The sequence below is a fragment of the Panicum virgatum genome, chromosome 8K (assembly GCF_016808335.1).
Source record: "Panicum virgatum strain AP13 chromosome 8K, P.virgatum_v5, whole genome shotgun sequence".
Taxonomy (NCBI): domain Eukaryota; kingdom Viridiplantae; phylum Streptophyta; class Magnoliopsida; order Poales; family Poaceae; genus Panicum; species Panicum virgatum.
In genome coordinates this window covers 47,612,695-47,632,438 of record NC_053143.1, presented here as the reverse complement: position 1 = coordinate 47,632,438, position 19,744 = coordinate 47,612,695, and the positions used below count along the sequence as shown (strand labels likewise).

Here is a 19,744-nt window from a genome sequence, read left to right as displayed (position 1 = left end):
ATAATAGATGTTACCTCTTGTTCTGTACATTTGTATATGTATATGTATTTTTATTAGTGTATTTTGTCTCGCCAATAAAATGTGCATGCTTCCGTAAGCAGTTGACATTATTGGTTTAGGTAGGAACAAATCTTGGGAACACCAGAACATGGCCTTGTCAAGAAAAATAATGCTTGAGTCCGCCAATAAGACCCGTGAAGTCGCTTAGAAAAATGTACCGGACTCTTTGGCCAAAAAGTTCATTTTAGGCTATCACAGGAATAAATTAACAATATATTTAACACAACAATCTATATTGCTAGCATGATGGGGAATATTACATGCTCATACACCAAATTAAATATCACCGTAAATTTTTTCATTACATATTTGACTAGCATGTGACCATGATACGGGAATACTGAATTTAGAAAAAGAATTGTGTTTCCTGTTATTTTGTGCTTACTCATCAAAATCTATAATTTAAACACTTCAAGTAAATGACCCAACATTTTAATTGCCTTATTATCTTAATAGGCTTAGTGCATAGGGCCGGAATTCTATCGTCTCTACAACCATTAGAACCCTTAATAGGCAGAGGCTATTAAGGTGGAAACACCACTAAGTGGCAGATGATCCATACAACAAACAAAACAAACAAGAACAACAAGATCCGCTGCGGGAGCCCGCTGCCGCCGCCGTCGCCGTGGGGCGCTACGGGCCGTCACCGCAGCCGCAGCCAGCCGCCACCGCCGTGGGGTGCGCGGGCCGCTACTGCTGTAGATTTGCTCGGGACCTGCCATGGGGCTTAGGAGTGTGGGCAGCCAGCCGCCACTGCCGCCGCTGCGGGTGCCGACTGTGGGGCACAGGTGCACGGGAAGCTGGCCGCCGCCACGGAGCGCGGGGGGAGTGCGCGTGCCGCCGCCGCAGCCATGGGTGCCGTGGGTGATTTTTTCTTCTTTTTTTCATACTTTTCTGAAATAGAGATGCATGTGGGATTGTATGGATTGTATCTATCTTGTGAACGATTCTTTGAATGATTTGTGGGATCTATGAGTATTTTATATCTCGATTCAGTATTTTGTGGTTGCTTCTTTCGAATGAATCTTTTGTACTGCTAGTGGAGGATGCGAGGGGAATGGGAGAGGATGCGAGGGAACGGAAGAGGATGCGACGGAACAGCGTAGGGGCCCTTGGTACCGGTTGGAATTGGTATTCCAACCGGTAGCAAAGGAAGTCTTAGGCACCGGGTGATTTACACGGTTGCAAAGACATATACATTTGATCTCACTTTGCTAGCACCTGTTGGAGAACCGGGACTGAAGTCAGTTTTCAACCGATATATATTGAATCTGTTAGATCCAGTAAAATCATGTTTAATATTTTTCAATATAGAATTTTCTTGGCATTGAAAGCATAGTGGTGACTTCTTTTAAATAGAAATTACGTTAATGAAAATTGGTAGTGTTCCACAATATTTAATATGATTCATTTCCTTATAATTTTTTTCAGTATAATAATTAATAATATCTATGGCAATGCTTTAAACATATATCATTATGCACCTACAACGTGGCTACAAGATCTAGTGAAGTATATATGTTCGGGGCTACCTACCAACTTCATGATATATGTATGTGTGGTCATAATTTAGTATTAGTATCCCCAACTCTGCAGCACAAACATTCATCAAGCTCAATTGGATGCATATATGATATGGTAATCTCAGTCAATACTTATATTATTTCCGGAAGTTACAGATGTCCGCATGTAAACTTTATTGTTGAAGTAGAACTCATAAGCAATCTAGAAAATAGTATTGGCAATGATGGGTTGCTGCCAGTATGTGGCAGGGTTTGTCGCAGCCAGTTGGTTCAATTGCAGCAGTTGCTGTTGTTGCAACAAGGCCACAACTAGTTGGTTCAATTGCTGCAGCTGCAGTTGTTGTTGTTGTTGTTGTTGTTGTTGTTGTTGTTGTTGCAAGAAGGCGGTGGGATTTACTGCAGTCAGTGGGTTCAATGTTTGCAATTGCAGCTGCAAGATGGCGGCAGGGTTTGCAACAAGTAGTTGGTTGAATGAAGACACCTGTTGCTGCGAGTAGGCAGCAGTGTTAGCAACAGCCAGTTGGTTGAGTGCTTGGAAAAGCTGCTGTTGTTGCAAGTTGGCAGCGGGATTTGTGATGGCTAGTTGATTAAATGCTGGTGAAAGCTGTTGCAGTTGTTGCTGTGCCACAATGCTTTGTACTGCCAAATGGGCTGAGGATTGCTGCTGCCATAAGACTGATGATATGATGCTTGATGCGAACGCTTGCTGTAGCCTGTAGGATTGCGCAATTGGATTTTCAAACCCCGCAGCTGTTACTGATGGGATGTACTGTGGAATAGTTGCAGCGGTAGAAGCTAGTGACCATTGTGGGATAAAGACCGCTTTGGCTGCGCTCACTGAAAGAGCAAGGACTGCAAAGAGGGCAAGTATCTTGGTTGCCATTGCTGCTATGAGGTTGCTAGTGTGTTTCACTTTGTATGTTGTTATGTTGTCTTTGAGATGTAGGTGATGGATTGACTTCTGATTTGAGGCCTATTTATAGGCATGATCTCTCATGTAGGTCTAGCAATATTCTACCTTCTGCTGGATAAGCTAGAGATGACAAGATATCATGTCAATTTCAACATTGAGCGGTCAGTTTTATTGGCTTGTGTGACATGTGATTGTGTTGGCAAAACAAATTAGAAGAAAAAAGTGCCACTTTTCTGGTTTGCTTTCTTAATACATGAGTGACAATGACGTTTGGTCCACTTTTATGCGTTTGGTTCACATTATATATGTTGCTCTATGTTAAAGTGTGTGTAAAGTGGTAATTTGAGATAAGCTCGAGATGACATGGTATCTAGTCAATTTTGTCATTTAGTGGCAAACTTTATTAGATAATTCGTATGTGTTGGCTAGACAATATGCACACTCAATATACAGTAATAAAAAGCTAGGTGATTTTCCCTGCTTGCATTTTCTTGAAACATGAGAATAAGGATCCCGGCGTTTACAATGATAGATTTTGTAGTAGTGATGCATGTTGCTCACCATTGAGAATAATAATTATGTGCGAATATGCAAACATCTAAGCTTATTAGCTGTGCTCAGATGGGTTCTACCACAAGGAGCCGAATTAACAGTGAACATTAGTGCTTAATAACTGGCAGCAAATATGTAACAGTGATAGACCAAATAGGTACATCACGTGACAGCCTACTAAAATATCATCTCAGTTGGATTCAATTTTGATCCAGATCTATCACTACCAGGAAACGAGAAATTCCTGACGGCTAAAAACCGTCAAGATTAACTCAAATACCGACAAATTATATTGTTGTCGGCCAACCATAAGGATTCATGTGCGTAGGCAACCCCCCTCCGTCCCACTGGTTCTCCAAATAATCCTCCTCGCTCGTCGTTGAACTTGTAGATGAACCCCGGCACCCGCATGGCGTCGTGGAGCTTCTTGTCGCGCTCGCAGTAGCTGATCGCGTGATCAAGGTAGGCGTCGTCGACCTTGACACAACCCTTGGTCTGGAGCTCCTGTCTCACCAACCGCTGAAACCTCTCCAACCACCGGTCGCTGGCGCGCTCGAATAGGGCGGTCGTGTTCCGCATGAGGTGCCTCTCCTCGGCGAGGAGCTCCGGCGTGTACACCTCCAGCCGGTCGGTGTCGCTCATCATCCGGTTGTAGTACTCGTCAGGGTCCTCCTGCACGAAGACCTGCTTCCGGTATAGGGATCCAGTCAACAATTTCCTTAGTTAGCGCGTGTGCGCTGCTAGCATGTCGCGGCGAATAGTTCCCAATAGATCTAGTTTTCTAATTGTACGTCACGTGACTCTGTAAACAGATTAACTACTTCGAGTGACTCCTCACATCATCTCTTTCTTGCCTATTTTTTCACCCTTTTTTCTTAGTTTTAGTGTTGTGTGTATAATTTTTTTTAGAAACACAATATAGATGCAGACTTACATGTATGTATAGTTGTATACTCGTCCAATAAATACGTGCACACAACCTTACCTCTATAAGCACATCCGAGAGATTGAGCCAGCAGATCCCAAGACCGACGAAGTCACTACAGACATCTCATTGTCAATGGGTGCATCGCATACCACTGAAAGGAAGCATCAGTATTCCTAAAATAAATATAGAAAAATACGAGCACATATGCTAAGTTGAGGACTCGAATTTTGGATGGATACATTCCACCACAAACAACCTTACAAGCTGAGCTACACTCAATTCATGTGCATATAGGATTATGGCGGGCTCAAAATTCTTTTATATACTTTCAATCAAAGTTTTTTTTATATATTATTGAAAGTTTTAGGGTTCCTTCTTGAATGTTTTCAACATACATGTCTAAAGATTTATCCAATATATGTTGTCTGGTTCTTTTAAGTGTTGGCTTAAAGTTATAGAATTCATGTTTGAAAGTTTTCAACATATGGTGTCAAAGATTTATCTGATATTGGTATTCCTACACTTTTTGTTATGTAGCATTAAAAGTCAAAGTTTCTCCATTTCAATTACAAAGTCTCCTACATATATCATGAAAGTAGGAAATACTTTATTTTAATTAGCACATTTCAAATATTTTATCCATAAATAGGAAGGTTTGAAATATGTAACATGAAAGTTAGGGGTATAAAGTATTTGGTATGTGGTTTGAAAGTTTCACAAAATCATGTGTAAAGTTTTGAATATGTCATTCCAAAGTTAATAAAATTCACATTCAACAATACCTTTTGGTCACTGAGTTTTTTTAGTTGTTAGATTTTAGTTGTAATTATATTATCTAGGCCTATAGAGCTCTTGGATTTCAGAATTTAAAGGCAAATTTGGTTGAGACATACGAAAGTTTTTTACATTCTTAGGGTGAAACTAGCCTATATGGATCAACAATTTCAAAAGAAAGTTTTTATTATTTGTAGTGTAAAGTTTGAAATTATAAAGTTTTTGTATATTCATAATACAATGTTTGAAATGTAAGTTCTTGAATTTTGGAGTGCAAAGTTTTGAGTTAGCATTTTTAACAAGTTTTTGACTAATGGCTTCGAAGTTCATAAATTTAAGGGTCAGTTGGATCCATGCCACTCCAATTTCTTGAAATTGGATCTCATGTTGAAAATCTTGCCATTGAGTGGTATGATTTTCAACATGACACCCAATTTCACGGAGTTGTGGTGGCATGAATCGAATTTTCCCTAAATTTAAAGTATGAAGTTCATAAATTTGGAACACAATGTTTTTAACATGTGTAAATTTTATAATTGGAGATGTAGAAAGTTTTTCTTCTCCAGTTACAAAGATTTTAGAATATTGCTTAAAAGTTGATATGTATAAAGTTTTGGTTAGTGTTCGACAAAGTGCTATTCTAGGCTCATCTAGGTGCATTTAGCAACCTTAGTTTTTGATATATGATTTCAAATTTTTTGAACTATGGGTACAAAGTTTTCGACATGTGATTTGAAAGTTGGAGACGTAAGAACTTTTAATGCTAGAGATATATGAAGTTTGAAATATATTTTGAAAGATTTTTACTTCCAATTGCAAATACTTTAAAATGTTACTTGAAAATTTGATATATACAAACATTTGAACATATTATTTGAAAGTTTTTTTATTATGCGTGCACTGGTTGACATGGGACTTGAAAGTTGGATATGTAGCACATTGAAAGCTAGGGATGTAGAAAGTTTTGGATATATAGTATAAAACTCTTTCACTTCCAATTACAAAGATTTTACAGTGTTACTTGAAAGTTTGATTTGCACCAAGGTCTTTGACATGTGACTTTGAAAAATCGGGATGTAGAAAGGTTTTGAATACCTCACCCATATGTATTTGAACTGTTTTGTCAATTTAAAGCGGTTATATATTTGAATGTGAAAATATTATAATACATATCGTATAGAGTTTTACATTTTTATTAAAACTCATGAAGCTAATTTTAATGTTTCTTTTTATCTTGTTCGTTGCCGATTATTCTTCTTCAAATAGTTAAAATGATATATGAAAATATTTTTTAAGTTCTACATCCATATAGGTGTGAAAGCAATCCCGCGCCCATATTATCTCCCACACACCCACTGTCCCGAATGGGAAGGGAAAGGGAAAAGGAAAAAAAATCTGCCGAAGTGCTACAGAAGCTAGATAAGAGAAACAATAATAATCAATGCTAGACAGGGGAAATGAGAACATCATCTGTTGCCTGTGCACACGCTCCGATTGATTTATATGCACCGGTAGCTAATTGTTGGGTTCGTGCGCTAGTAGTAGATTGCAGCACGCGTTCGCCGCGGACTCATCATAGCACGCGATCGCACACTAGGTGTCCCCTCCAGTCGATGGTTTCCTGAACTTGATGATGATGGCCAATGGTGCTGCCTGACCCGGCACTAACACTATTCGGCATGACACTATTTGGTAAAACGACACTACTCAGCACTAAGCTTTAGTCGTGCCGTGTGGTGCTGGCTCCTTGGCCCAGGCACAACACGGCTAGGGGTTAGTCGTGCCGTGCCGGCTTGCTGCCCAACGACCTCCACTGCCACTACGTCACCATCACTGAAGGTCAAGGGGGCGACGGGCACAGGGAGGCTGCGACTCCGGCGGCCAAGGCAAGGGGCTGGGAGGCCACGACGGCGGCTGGCAGTAGGAGAGGGTGGAGAGAGACTATGGTTTGAATGAGGTGGGAGGTATATATATGAGTGGTTGTGGACTGGACCTGTGCCAGTACCGTGCCGGCCGTTAGTTGTGTCATGCTCGTGCCAGCACTGCGTGCCAGGATTTTAGTCCATGCACTATACTACGGTCGTGCCGTGCTGGCACTGGAACTAAGCCCACCATGTCGGATCATCGTGTTTTTAATGTCGGATCATCTACGGCCGCCTCCGCCCGACGTTCCCTCTGAAAAAAGAAAAAATCTGCCGCCGCCTCTGCCCTACGTCCCTCCGCCCGCCTGACCTGCGATCGGACCCCGAGCCCACGACACTCCCTACGCTGAGCAACTGCTTCATATTCCGGCCAGGGATGACGATCACCGCTGCATCAACCGATCAAGGTGAGTGGCCGCGAGTCCACCTAGCCTCACCCCATCGTTCCTGACCTGGTGCTGCATATGCGGCTCATGAAACACGTGGTGACGCCGTCCATTAGAAACTGATTTGATTTAGTATTAGATGTTGCAGGTTAGCCATGAGGTGTTGTTCGGGGTATTGAAATCATGTCTTAGATCACCGGCGTCCCACATCGTCCGTGTTACCCTGGCCGCCGGCGTTCCCCCATTCTCCCTGCCCCTTCTAACGTTGCACATTGCGGTGGTCGGCACCAGCATCCAGTTATTTTACTAATCAAATTTGACCCTACTTTTTTTAGATAATATGCTTCCATATTTAATCAAGGGTTGTCTTACATATAGATATTAATTATTGCTTCACTTTTAGATTTTTAGATAGCAAATATAATTGGTTATTCTATCAAGCAACAAATTAGATTTTTTTAGTACAGTTGGATGCAATCCAATTATTTTTAAATATTTTAACTTTAAACATGTGCTTGTGGCACATACATCTCTACTAGTAAAATTAGAAGCAAACAAATATTTGGTGATCCTCGTCCGTATGCTCTGTACAACGTTCCCATGTAGCTGCCTCGCTACATCTTAGGCCCGCGGAATGCGTGCCAGGCAGTGGCGGAGCCAAGAATTTGCGGCTGGGTATGCCAAGTTTCAAAGCAAATAGACAATATAATGGACGATAAGTTATAATGATCATAACAAATCCATAATAGTAACCAAAATTTAAGTTCTAAACATGAATAATTAAACAATATTACAGAACAGTGGTCCGAGAGGCCACCGGTCAGAGGAGGGCCTTGGACGTCGTTGTCTTGGCCGCCGGTGCCCGGTGGGCTGGTGGTAGGCACCTTCTATTCTTCGCAACTCGCTCTAGCAGGAGAGGACGCAAGCCATGGCCCATGTGGGCGAGGACATGAGGTCGCGAGGCCGTCAGGTCTCCGGTTGCCGATCACCAGAGTGGGGGAGCATCCGAGCGGAGAGCCACCGTCCCGTCGAGCACTGAGCACCGACTGGACGCGACTCGCATAGCAGGACACGAGCGGTACTCCACAGCATTGAGATCACATGAGGGACGTAAGTTTCTGCATTTCTAGGCTTGGTTCGTGAGCTTTGGTGTATTGAGCCAATGAACCATATTTGACAGTATAAGAGGAAATCCAAGAGACTCTCTATATCTTTCCTCTCATTGCTAGGAATACAGATTTTGATGGAAAAATACCCTACAATAGTTTCACTAAGTGGTTATCCAAATATAGCCATCCCCTGTTCTGTATTTCTTGCTAACTAAAGATAGATAACGAAAATGGCTTTCTAGAGTGTACACAAGATATATAAAAGCTGTTGGAGAGTGAAAACATATAGAAAACATCTTTGATGTAGAAGGCTCTTCAAATGATAATTTAGATAGTGTGTTTTAGAAAGACTCTTGGAGATGCATCTATATATCTTTACTAGTATTTCCTTCCAAATCTTGGGTATGCCAAGGAATACAGGGGCATACCCCTAGCTCCGCCCATGGTGCCAGGGATGTGATCATGGGTGGCTGGGTGCACTACCCCAAGAGTTTGATGTAATTAGGACCTTGGCTCTTTTGCAACACCGCAATGGTGGAATCTCGCTCGCCATCACTTCACAAACCCTGGACATTTGCTAGTAGGGATGCCAATGGTTCGGTTTTAGATCAGATATATATCCGCGAGTTTTAGGTCTAGCAGATTCGGTTTTGGGGATAAGCTCTCACCCACAGTTTTGGGGTTCGGGGTCCCGAAACTTATCGGTTTAGTTTTTATTACCTATGGATACTCAATGGATAACAATTTAGAGTAAAAATTATATTTTATAGTATACTTAGTAATAAGTTTGTTTACTTAGACTATTAAATTTATTCTAAGTTGATCACCATTACATGGAACACATATTTTGATCCCAAGGTGTTTGACATGCTTAAAGGTGAATCAACCATGCTGTTGTTAGACTTATATCAACATAATGCCAAAAGGAAAAACAAGTTGCATTTTACTTGTATTAAGTGCAAGCTGTCTTGCCAACACATACCATCAATCCAAGGGGATTTATCACTAAATTCCAAATTTGACTAGATACCATGTCATCACTAGCATATAAGGATAAAAAATTTTGGAGACACAAGCAACAAATCATGAGAAAGCTACATGGAGTCTCTTGTGTATAAATAGATCCCATATGTGCAGGTAATCCACCACCCATATCACTGATAGAATCTAGCAACAACTTAGAAATTGAAACCCATATAGTACCTCTTAGCAAGCATGGCAACCAAGACATTTGCCCTCCTTGCACTCCATGCTCCCTCAATGAGCGCTACCACCGCGGTCACTATTCCCCAGTGCTCACTGGCCGCCTCCGCTGCTACTATTCCACATTACTTCTCACCTATCGTAGCAGTCGGATATGAGAACCCGATTGTGCAGTCCAACAGGCTTCAGCATGCACTTGCAGCTAGCGTCCTACAATCACAGGCAATTGTCCTACAGCAATAGTCTGCCTTACTGCAGCAGCAATCTTCGGCCCATTTGACAGTACAGAGCACCGTGGCACAGCAACAACGCGTTCTTTCACCGTTTAGCCAGCTAGCCCTGCAGAACCCCACCGCCTACTTGCAGCAACAGACGTTCCTCCCATTCAACTAGCTAGCCACCGTGAACTCCGCTGCCTACTCGCAGCAGCAACTGCTTCCATTCAACCAACTTGCTGTTGCGAACTCCGCCGCCTTCTCGCAGCAGCTGTTCAACCCACTTGCTGTGGCTCACCCCATCACCTTCTGGCAGCAACAGCAGCTAGTCAACCAACTGGCTTTGATGAGTCCTGCAGCCTTCTTGCAGCAACCCATCGTTGGTTCTACTATCTTCTAAATTCCATATGAGTTGTACTTCTATAATAACATTTTCATGCCGACGTGTGTAACTCCTCGGAAATAAGAAAAGTAATGATTGAGACTCTAAAGTCCTATTCGTGTCCAAATGTGTTCCGTAATTGTTTGTGCCATACATTCCACAGCCACCGTACATACTATGTATCGTACCTTTGGATCCATACTTGTAGTAAATATATACTACAACATACATACTTCCTGAGGCAGTCCGGAAGTGAAAGTTTGGATTTCACTGGATGGGACAATTGAGCCATTCCACTAGGGGCATAGAAGGATTGAAGGAAACTTTTCAGTTGGTTGAAATGTGGATAGATGGAGAGAGGGGCAACATCACGAACTATTATAGTCACATTATTTTTCAACTGTATAAATATGTTTCGAGCGCTACCACAAAAATCCTTCGAACACTAGAGTTCTAACGAATAAGGTTATTGTTGAATCCAAAAATTTTATATAAAAGATGTTACCCCTTGTTCCATACATATGCATATGTATATGCATTTTTACTAATGTATTTTATCTCGCTAATAAAATGTGCATGCTTCCATAAGCTGTTGACATTATTGGTTTAGGCAGGAATAAATTTTGGGAACACCAGAATGTGGCCTTGTCAAGAAAAATAATCTTTGGGTCTACCAATAAGACCCATGAAGTCGCTCACAAAAATGTACCGGACTCATTGACCAAAAAGTTAATTTTAGCCTATAACAGCAATAAATTAACAATATATGTAACATTTGATCTATACTGCTAGCATGATGGGGAATATTACATGCTCATACACCAAATATCACTATAAATTACTTTTGTTACATATTTGACTGGCATGTTACCATGATACGGGAATAATGGATATAGAAAAAAATTATGTTTCCTATTATTTGTGCCAACTCATCAAAAGCTATAATTCATACACTTAACGTAAATGATCCAACATTTTAATTGCCTTATTATTTTAATAGGCTTTGTGCATAGGGACGGAATTCTCATCGTCTCTACGGCCACATGTTGTACCCAGCAATTGAATGGAAATACGATAATATTTTTTTTGGGGCACCAACATCACAAGTTATAGTTGTGTGGTGATGAAATTGGTTAATCCCTAAATGAGGGAAAGAAGATAATTTAAGCAAGCTTGGTTTTAATGCACGGTAAATTAGTGAGCTAGAAGATCTGATTCATATCACATCCCGAGAACATGAGTACTTCGCCTGAAACTAGTCTGTTAAGCAAATCCTACCCGAGGTGGATGACAAACTGAGCTCAGACAGATTTGGATCCACATCAGCATATCACAACTTTACTGGCTCACCATTAAGTGGAACACATATTTTGATCCAAAGGTGTTTGACATGCTTAAAGGTGAATCAACCATGCTGTTGTCATACTTATATCAACACAATGCCAAAAGGAAAAAAAAGCTGCTTTTTACTTGTGTTAAGTGCAAGCTATCTTGCCAACACATACATGCAATCAGAGGAGATTTATCACTAAATTCCAAATTTGACTAGATACCATGTCATCACTAGCTTATCAGGATAAAAATTTGGGAGGCACAAGCAACAAATCATGAGAAAGCTACATGGAGTCTCTTGTGTATAAATAGATCTCATATGCGCAGGTAATCCACCACCCATATCACTGATAGAATCTAGCAACAACTTAGAAATTGAAACCCAAATAGCACCTCTTAGCAAGCATGGCAACCAAGATATTTGCCCTCCTTGCACTCCTTGCTCTCTCTGTGTGCACTACCACCGCGGTCATTACTCCGCCGTGATCAGTGGCCGCCTCCGCTGCCACTATTCCACAGTACCTCTTACCTATCGCAGCAGTCGGATATAAGAACCCGATTGTGCAGTCCAACAGGCTTCAGCATGCACTTGCAGCTAGCATCCTACAGTCACAGGCAATTGTCATACAGCAACAATCTGCCTTACTGCAGAAGCAATCTTTGGCCCATCTAACAGTACAGAGCATCATGGCACAGCAACAACGCGTTCTTTCGCCGTTCAGCCAGCTAGCCCTGCAGAACCCCGCCGCCTACTTGCAGCAACAGATGTTCCTCCCATTCAACCAGCTAGCCGCCGTGAACTCTGCTGCCTACTTGCAGCAGCAACTGCTTCCATTCAACCAACTAGCTGTTGCAAACTCCGCCGCCTTCTCGCAGCAGCTATTCAACCCACTTGCTGTGGCTTACCCCGCCGCATTCTGGCAACAACAGCAGCTAGTCAACCAACTGGCTTTGACAAGTCATGCAGCCTTCTTGCAGCAACCCATCGTTGGTTCTACCATCTTCTAAATTCCATATGAGTTGTACTTCTATAAAAACATTTTCATGCTGACGTGTGTAACTCCTCGGAAATAAGAAAAGTAATGATTGAGACTCTAAAGTCCTATTCGTGTCCAAATGTGTTCTGTAATTCTTTGTGCCATACATTCCACAGCCACCGTACATACTATGTATCGTACCTTTGGATCCATACTTGTAGTAAATATATACTACAACATAAATACTTCCTGAAGTGAAAGTTTGGATTTCACTGGATGGGTCAATGGAGCCATTCCACTAGGGGCATACAAGGATTGTCGATAACATTTCAGTTGGTTGAAATGTGGATAGATGGAGAGAGGGGCAACATCACGAACTATTATAGTCACATTATTTTTCAATTGTATAAATATGTTTCGATCGCTACCATCAAAATCCTTCGAACACTAGAGTTCTAACGAATAAGGTTATTGTTGAATCCAAAAATTTTATATAAAAGATGTTACCCCTTGTTCCATACATATGCATATGTATATGCATTTTTACTAATGTATTTTATCTCGCTAATAAAATGTGCATGCTTCCATAAGCTGTTGACATTATTGGTTTAGGCAGGAATAAATTTTGGGAACACCAGAATGTGGCCTTGTCAAGAAAAATAATCTTTGGGTCTACCAATAAGACCCATGAAGTCGCTCACAAAAATGTACCGGACTCATTGACCAAAAAGTTAATTTTAGCCTATAACAGCAATAAATTAACAATATATGTAACATTTGATCTATACTGCTAGCATGATGGGGAATATTACATGCTCATACACCAAATATCACTATAAATTACTTTTGTTACATATTTGACTGGCATGTTACCATGATACGGGAATAATGGATATAGAAAAAAATTATGTTTCCTATTATTTGTGCCAACTCATCAAAAGCTATAATTCATACACTTAACGTAAATGATCCAACATTTTAATTGCCTTATTATTTTAATAGGCTTTGTGCATAGGGACGGAATTCTCATCGTCTCTACGGCCACATGTTGTACCCAGCAATTGAATGGAAATACGATAATATTTTTTTTGGGGCACCAACATCACAAGTTATAGTTGTGTGGTGATGAAATTGGTTAATCCCTAAATGAGGGAAAGAAGATAATTTAAGCAAGCTTGGTTTTAATGCACGGTAAATTAGTGAGCTAGAAGATCTGATTCATATCACATCCCGAGAACATGAGTACTTCGCCTGAAACTAGTCTGTTAAGCAAATCCTACCCGAGGTGGATGACAAACTGAGCTCAGACAGATTTGGATCCACATCAGCATATCACAACTTTACTGGCTCACCATTAAGTGGAACACATATTTTGATCCAAAGGTGTTTGACATGCTTAAAGGTGAATCAACCATGCTGTTGTCATACTTATATCAACACAATGCCAAAAGGAAAAAAAAGCTGCTTTTTACTTGTGTTAAGTGCAAGCTATCTTGCCAACACATACATGCAATCAGAGGAGATTTATCACTAAATTCCAAATTTGACTAGATACCATGTCATCACTAGCTTATCAGGATAAAAATTTGGGAGGCACAAGCAACAAATCATGAGAAAGCTACATGGAGTCTCTTGTGTATAAATAGATCTCATATGCGCAGGTAATCCACCACCCATATCACTGATAGAATCTAGCAACAACTTAGAAATTGAAACCCAAATAGCACCTCTTAGCAAGCATGGCAACCAAGATATTTGCCCTCCTTGCACTCCTTGCTCTCTCTGTGTGCACTACCACCGCGGTCATTACTCCGCCGTGATCAGTGGCCGCCTCCGCTGCCACTATTCCACAGTACCTCTTACCTATCGCAGCAGTCGGATATAAGAACCCGATTGTGCAGTCCAACAGGCTTCAGCATGCACTTGCAGCTAGCATCCTACAGTCACAGGCAATTGTCATACAGCAACAATCTGCCTTACTGCAGAAGCAATCTTTGGCCCATCTAACAGTACAGAGCATCATGGCACAGCAACAACGCGTTCTTTCGCCGTTCAGCCAGCTAGCCCTGCAGAACCCCGCCGCCTACTTGCAGCAACAGATGTTCCTCCCATTCAACCAGCTAGCCGCCGTGAACTCTGCTGCCTACTTGCAGCAGCAACTGCTTCCATTCAACCAACTAGCTGTTGCAAACTCCGCCGCCTTCTCGCAGCAGCTATTCAACCCACTTGCTGTGGCTTACCCCGCCGTCTTCTGGCAGCAATAGCAGCTATTCAACCAGCTAGCTTTGACGAGTCCTGCAGCCTTCTTGCAGCAACCCATCGTTGGTTCTACCATCTTCTAAATTCCATATGAGTTGTACTTCTATAATAACATTTTCATGCCGACGTGTGTAACTCCGCGGAAATAAAAAAAGTAATGATTGAGACTCTAAAGTCCTATCCATGCCCAAATGTGTTCTGTTATTGTTTGTGCCATACATTTCACAGCCACCGTACATACTATGTATCGTACCTTTGGATCCATACTTGTAGTAAATTGTAATATCCCAATTATTCATATTTTTTTTCAAAATTTTCAAGTTGAGGGAGACTACGGAGTTGACCAAAATTTGACTTTTTGAATCGTTGGTCGTATGAATGATCTTAGACCGTGGCTGCGTAGGGCTCGTCAAAACGAATCCGTTTTACTACTCACATGCTAGGTTTAGATAACGGGCGAATTACTGGCGAGCCGGTGAATCTAGGCCATTGGATACACATTAGGTTTCTGTTTCTTAATCCCTCGAGACATCTGTTCCACCCGACTTCTGTTTTCGTGCGCCGCCCCTCCCTATTCCCCGATCCCACCAGCAGCGCCGCCGCCCCTTCCATCTCGCCGCCACCTCCCAGCGCCACCACCCTCTTCTGCTGCACGCCCCTTGCCTCTGCTGCCTGCTAACTACTCAATCCAACGTGGGGGAGGATCCAAGGAAGAAGCAAGGAAGAAAAGCAGCACACGGTAGGGAACAGAGGAGAGGGATCCTGCGGGAGGGGAACCAAGAGGAAGGTTAGGATTTCTTTAATTGGTTCTAAGCTCTTGACAATTGGTGAGTTATACCACGGTGCTGATCTTATTAGTCATGGCCGCAAGTTTTTGGTAGAGATTCAATCGGACGATTGGTTTTTAGTTATGTTAACTCAATTAGGCTGGTTTATTAGATGAATTTCTGGCATTAATTGATGCGGAATTTGATCCTGCTCTAACAACGAAAGTTGTAGGTTTCATCGATATCTTTCCAATGGCGCTGGTTTCATTCAATTCCGATTAGCGGTTAAGGAGATATCATCAAAACTGTGTCGCTGTTCCCTTTAGAAAAAAAGTGCGCAGAAACTGTTTATTTATTTTCGACTTATTTAGAAGCCGAATTTCAACTGGGCGCTGTAACGAAAGTTGAAGGAAATTTTCTGTAGATGTTCAAGATGTATTTTTTTTACTGCATTTGGTTAAGATAATCAAAAGTTATGGGCCAAACAACGAGTAACTCAGAGAATTGGTCGAATTTTCAGAACTTGTGAGAGTTAACGTTTTAGGTCTTTAGCTCCGGATTTCTTCGAGTATATTGGCTTTTGGTCGATATGAACTAGTTTCTGAGAGTGGTTTATTCCACAGGTTCGATAAATTCTAGCGGCGAGCGTGTGGCATCGGGTTCTCAACAAGGTTAAGGCAAGTGCACGACGACCTTGTTTGTTGGCAAGTTGCTTGCCATTTCTTTTCCTATGTTATCCGATTGCCTTATCATGTGTTTATGTTATTCAAAACCATGATCTGTTCATGTTTCCCATTTCCTGATTCCAGTTTCAAGATATTCTTTTAAATTCCATTCATGTTCCGGTGTATCCGGATGTGCAATTTGGTTCTTTTATTCATGTTCCTGTGATTAAGTGCTGGCCCCACTTGCTCGGCTTTACCGGTAAATGCTAAGGATGTTTCAAATTGTGTCCGTTTCAGACGGAGACTACTATTTGACTGGTGTTCATTCATTCAAGTTTCATGGATCGTTGTTGCTATGTTCTTTTCAGTTCTAGTTGTGCTTGCTGAGTATTCTTACTTACCCTTGTGTTTAATTGGTTTTTAGGTACCAAATGATTGCGGCATGCATGGGAAGTGGGAGTAGTACTTTCTGCAAGAGATTACACACACTTCTACACATGTTTAGTTGATATTGTCAATTCCTAGAGTATAAATGGTTAAACTTGGCTGTCTTATTCTTTCTATGGTTGAGGCGAACTTGGTTGGTCGGGGTCAACTTATTTCTTTTGGTGATGGGATGGGTTGTGATGCTTATTCATCATTCATATCCTATTTCAATAACTCTTCATATAAACCGCTTGTCCAGTACGAGTACGCCCTATTTACAGGGGGAGACTCTGTCGAATTTCTATTTAATCTTTATACTTGTGTTTTAATTATGTTTTTGTAGCCTCCGGGTTTGAAATAAATCTAGGGTGTTACATCATACTTCCTGAGGCAGTCCGGAAGTGAAAGTTTGGATTTCACTGGACGGGATAATGGAGCCATTCCACTAGGGGCATACAAGGATTGAAGGTGCATGCTTCCATAAGCTGTTGACATTATTGGTTTACGCAGGAATAAATCTTGGGAACACCAGAATGTGGCCTTGTCAAGAAAAATAATCTTTGGGTCTGCCAATAAGACCCATGAAGTCGCTCCCAAAAATGTACCGCACTCTTTGGCCAAAAAGTTCATTTTAGCCTATCACATGAATAAATTAACAATATATGTAACAAAATGATCTATACTGCTAGCACGTTGGGGAATATTACATGCTCATACTTGTAGTAAATATATACTACAACATACATACTTCCTGAGGCAGTTCGGTAGCTGTGAAAGTTTGGATTTCACTGGATGGGACAATGGAGCCATTCCACTAAGGACATAGTAGGATTAAAGGTAATATTATAGTTGCTTGAAATGTGCATAGGTGGAGAGAGGGGCAACATCACGAACTATTATACACACATTATTTTGCAACTGTATAAATATGTTTCGACTGCTGCCACCAAAATCCTTCGAACATTGGAGTTCTAACGAATAAGGTTAATGTTGAATCCAAAATATTTTTACAAAAGATGTTACCACTTGTTCCGTACATATGTATATGTTTATGTATATGTATTTTTACTAGTGTATTTTATCTTGTTAATAAAATGTGCTTGCTTCCATAAGCAGTTGACATTATTGGTTTCGGTAGGAATAAATCTTGGGAACACCAGAACGTGGCCTTGTCAAGAAAAATAATTCTTGAGTCCGCCAATAAGACCCATGAAGTCGCTCCGAAAAATGTACCAGACTCTTTGGCCAAACGGTTCATTTTAGCCTATCACAGGAATCAATTAACAATATATTTAACAAAACGATCTATACTGCTGGCAAGATGGGGAATATTACATGCTCATACACCAAATTAAATATCACTATAAATTTTTTGTTACATATTATAGTTGTGCAGTGATGAAATTGGCTAATCCAGAAATGAGGAAAAGAAGATAGTTTAAGCAAGCTTGGTTTTAATGCACAGTAAATTAGTGAGCTAGAAGATCTGAATCATATCACATCCCGAGAACATGATAACTTCGCCTGGAACTAGTAGTCTGTTAACCCATTCATCTAGAGGAATGGTTATTGGTGCAAATCCCATCCAAGGTGGATGACAAATTAAGCTCAAAATGATTTGGATCCACATCAGCAGATCACAACTTTACTAGCTCACCATTACGTTGAATGCATATATTGATCCCAAGATGTTTGACATGCTGTTGTCACACTTATTTCAACACAATGCCAAAAGGATTTTTTTTGCTTTTTTACTTGTATTAAGTGCAAGCTGTCTTGCCAGCACATACCATCAATCCAAGGGGATTTATCACTAAATTCCAAAATTGACTAGATACTATCTCATCACTAGCTTATCTGGATAAAAATTTTGGAGGCACAAGCAACAAATCTTGAGAAAGCTACATGGAGTCTCTTGTGAATAAATAGGTCCCGTATGCGTAGGTAATCCACCACCCATATCACTGATAGAATCTAGCAATTTAGAAATTAAACCCCGTTGAGTACCTCTTAGCAAGCATGGCTGCCAAGATATTTGCCCTCCTTGCACTCCTTGCTCTCTCGGAGAGCGCTACCACCGCGTTCATTATTCCCCAGTGCTCCCTAGCCGCCTCCACTGCCACTATTCCACAGTACCTCTCACATATCGCCGCCATCGGATATGAGCACCCAATTGTGCAGTCCAACAGGTTTTAGCAGGCACTTGCAGCTAGCATCCTACAATCACAGGCAGTTATCCTACAGCAACAGGCTACCTTACTGCAGCAGCAATCTTTTGCCCATCTGATAGTACAAAGCATCGTGGCACAACAACAATGCATTCTTTCGCCGTTCAGCCAGCTAGCCCTGCAGAACCCCGCCGCCTAGTTGCAACAACAGATGTTGCTCCCACTCAACCAGCTAGCAGCCGTGAACTCCATTGCATATTCGCAGCAGCAACTGCTTCCATTCAACTAACTAGCAGTTGCGAACTCCGCCGCCTTCTCGCAGCAACTATTCAACCCACTTGCTGTGGCTCACCCCACCGCCTTCTGGCAGCAACAGCAGCTAGTCAACCAACTGGATTTGACGAGTCCTGCAGCCTTCGTGCAGAAACCCATCGTTGGTTCTACCATGTTCTAAATTCCATATAAATTGTACTTCTATAATAACATTGTCATGCCCACGTGTGTAACTCCACGGAAATAAGAAAAGTAATGAATGAGATTCTAAAGCCCTATCGGTTTCCAAATGTGTTCTGTTATAGTTTGTGTCATACATTTCACAGCCACCGTACATACTTTGTATCGTTTCTTTGGATCCCTACTTGTAGTAAATATAAACTACAGTATACATTCTTCCTGAGGCAGTTCGGTAGCTATGAAAGTTTGGATTTCACTGGATGGGACAATGGATCCATTCCACTAGGGGAATAGTAGGATTGATGGTAATATTATAGGTGCTTGAAATGTGCATTGATGGAGAGAGGGGCAACATCATGAACTATTATACTCACATTATTTTGCAACTGTATAAATATTATTCGACCGCTGCAACCAAAATCCTTCAAACATTAGAGTACTAACCAATAAGGCTAATGTTGAATCCAAAAGATTTCTATAAAAGATGTTACCTCTTGTTCTGTACATTTGTATATGTATATGTATTTTTATTAGTGTATTTTGTCTCACTAATAAAATGTGCATGCTTCCTTAAGCAGTTGACATTATTGGTTTAGGTAGGAACAAATCTTGGGAACACCAGAACATGGCCTTGTCAAGAAAAAAAATCCTTGAGTCTGCCAATAAGACCCATGAAGTCGCTCACAAAAATGTACCGGACTCTTTGGCCAAAAAGTTCATTTTAGCCTAT

General features: G+C 41.2%; 1 protein-coding gene and 2 pseudogenes across 1 annotated transcript; 2 read left to right on the top strand and 1 right to left on the bottom strand.

The window, feature by feature from the left end:
• Nucleotides 1–1,678: 1,678 nt before the first annotated feature.
• Nucleotides 1,679–2,525, bottom strand: LOC120644939 (kafirin PSKR2-like). The gene has a single exon (XM_039921684.1). The coding sequence runs from the start codon at nt 2,464–2,466 to the stop codon at nt 1,786–1,788; it is 681 nt and encodes a 226-aa protein (XP_039777618.1). The 5' UTR covers nt 2,467–2,525; the 3' UTR covers nt 1,679–1,785.
• A 6,857-nt stretch (nt 2,526–9,382) lies between these two features.
• Nucleotides 9,383–9,985, top strand: LOC120645841 (annotated as a pseudogene).
• A 1,719-nt stretch (nt 9,986–11,704) lies between these two features.
• LOC120644938 lies at nt 11,705–14,618 on the top strand (annotated as a pseudogene).
• The last annotated feature ends 5,126 nt before the right edge of the window (nt 14,619–19,744 follow it).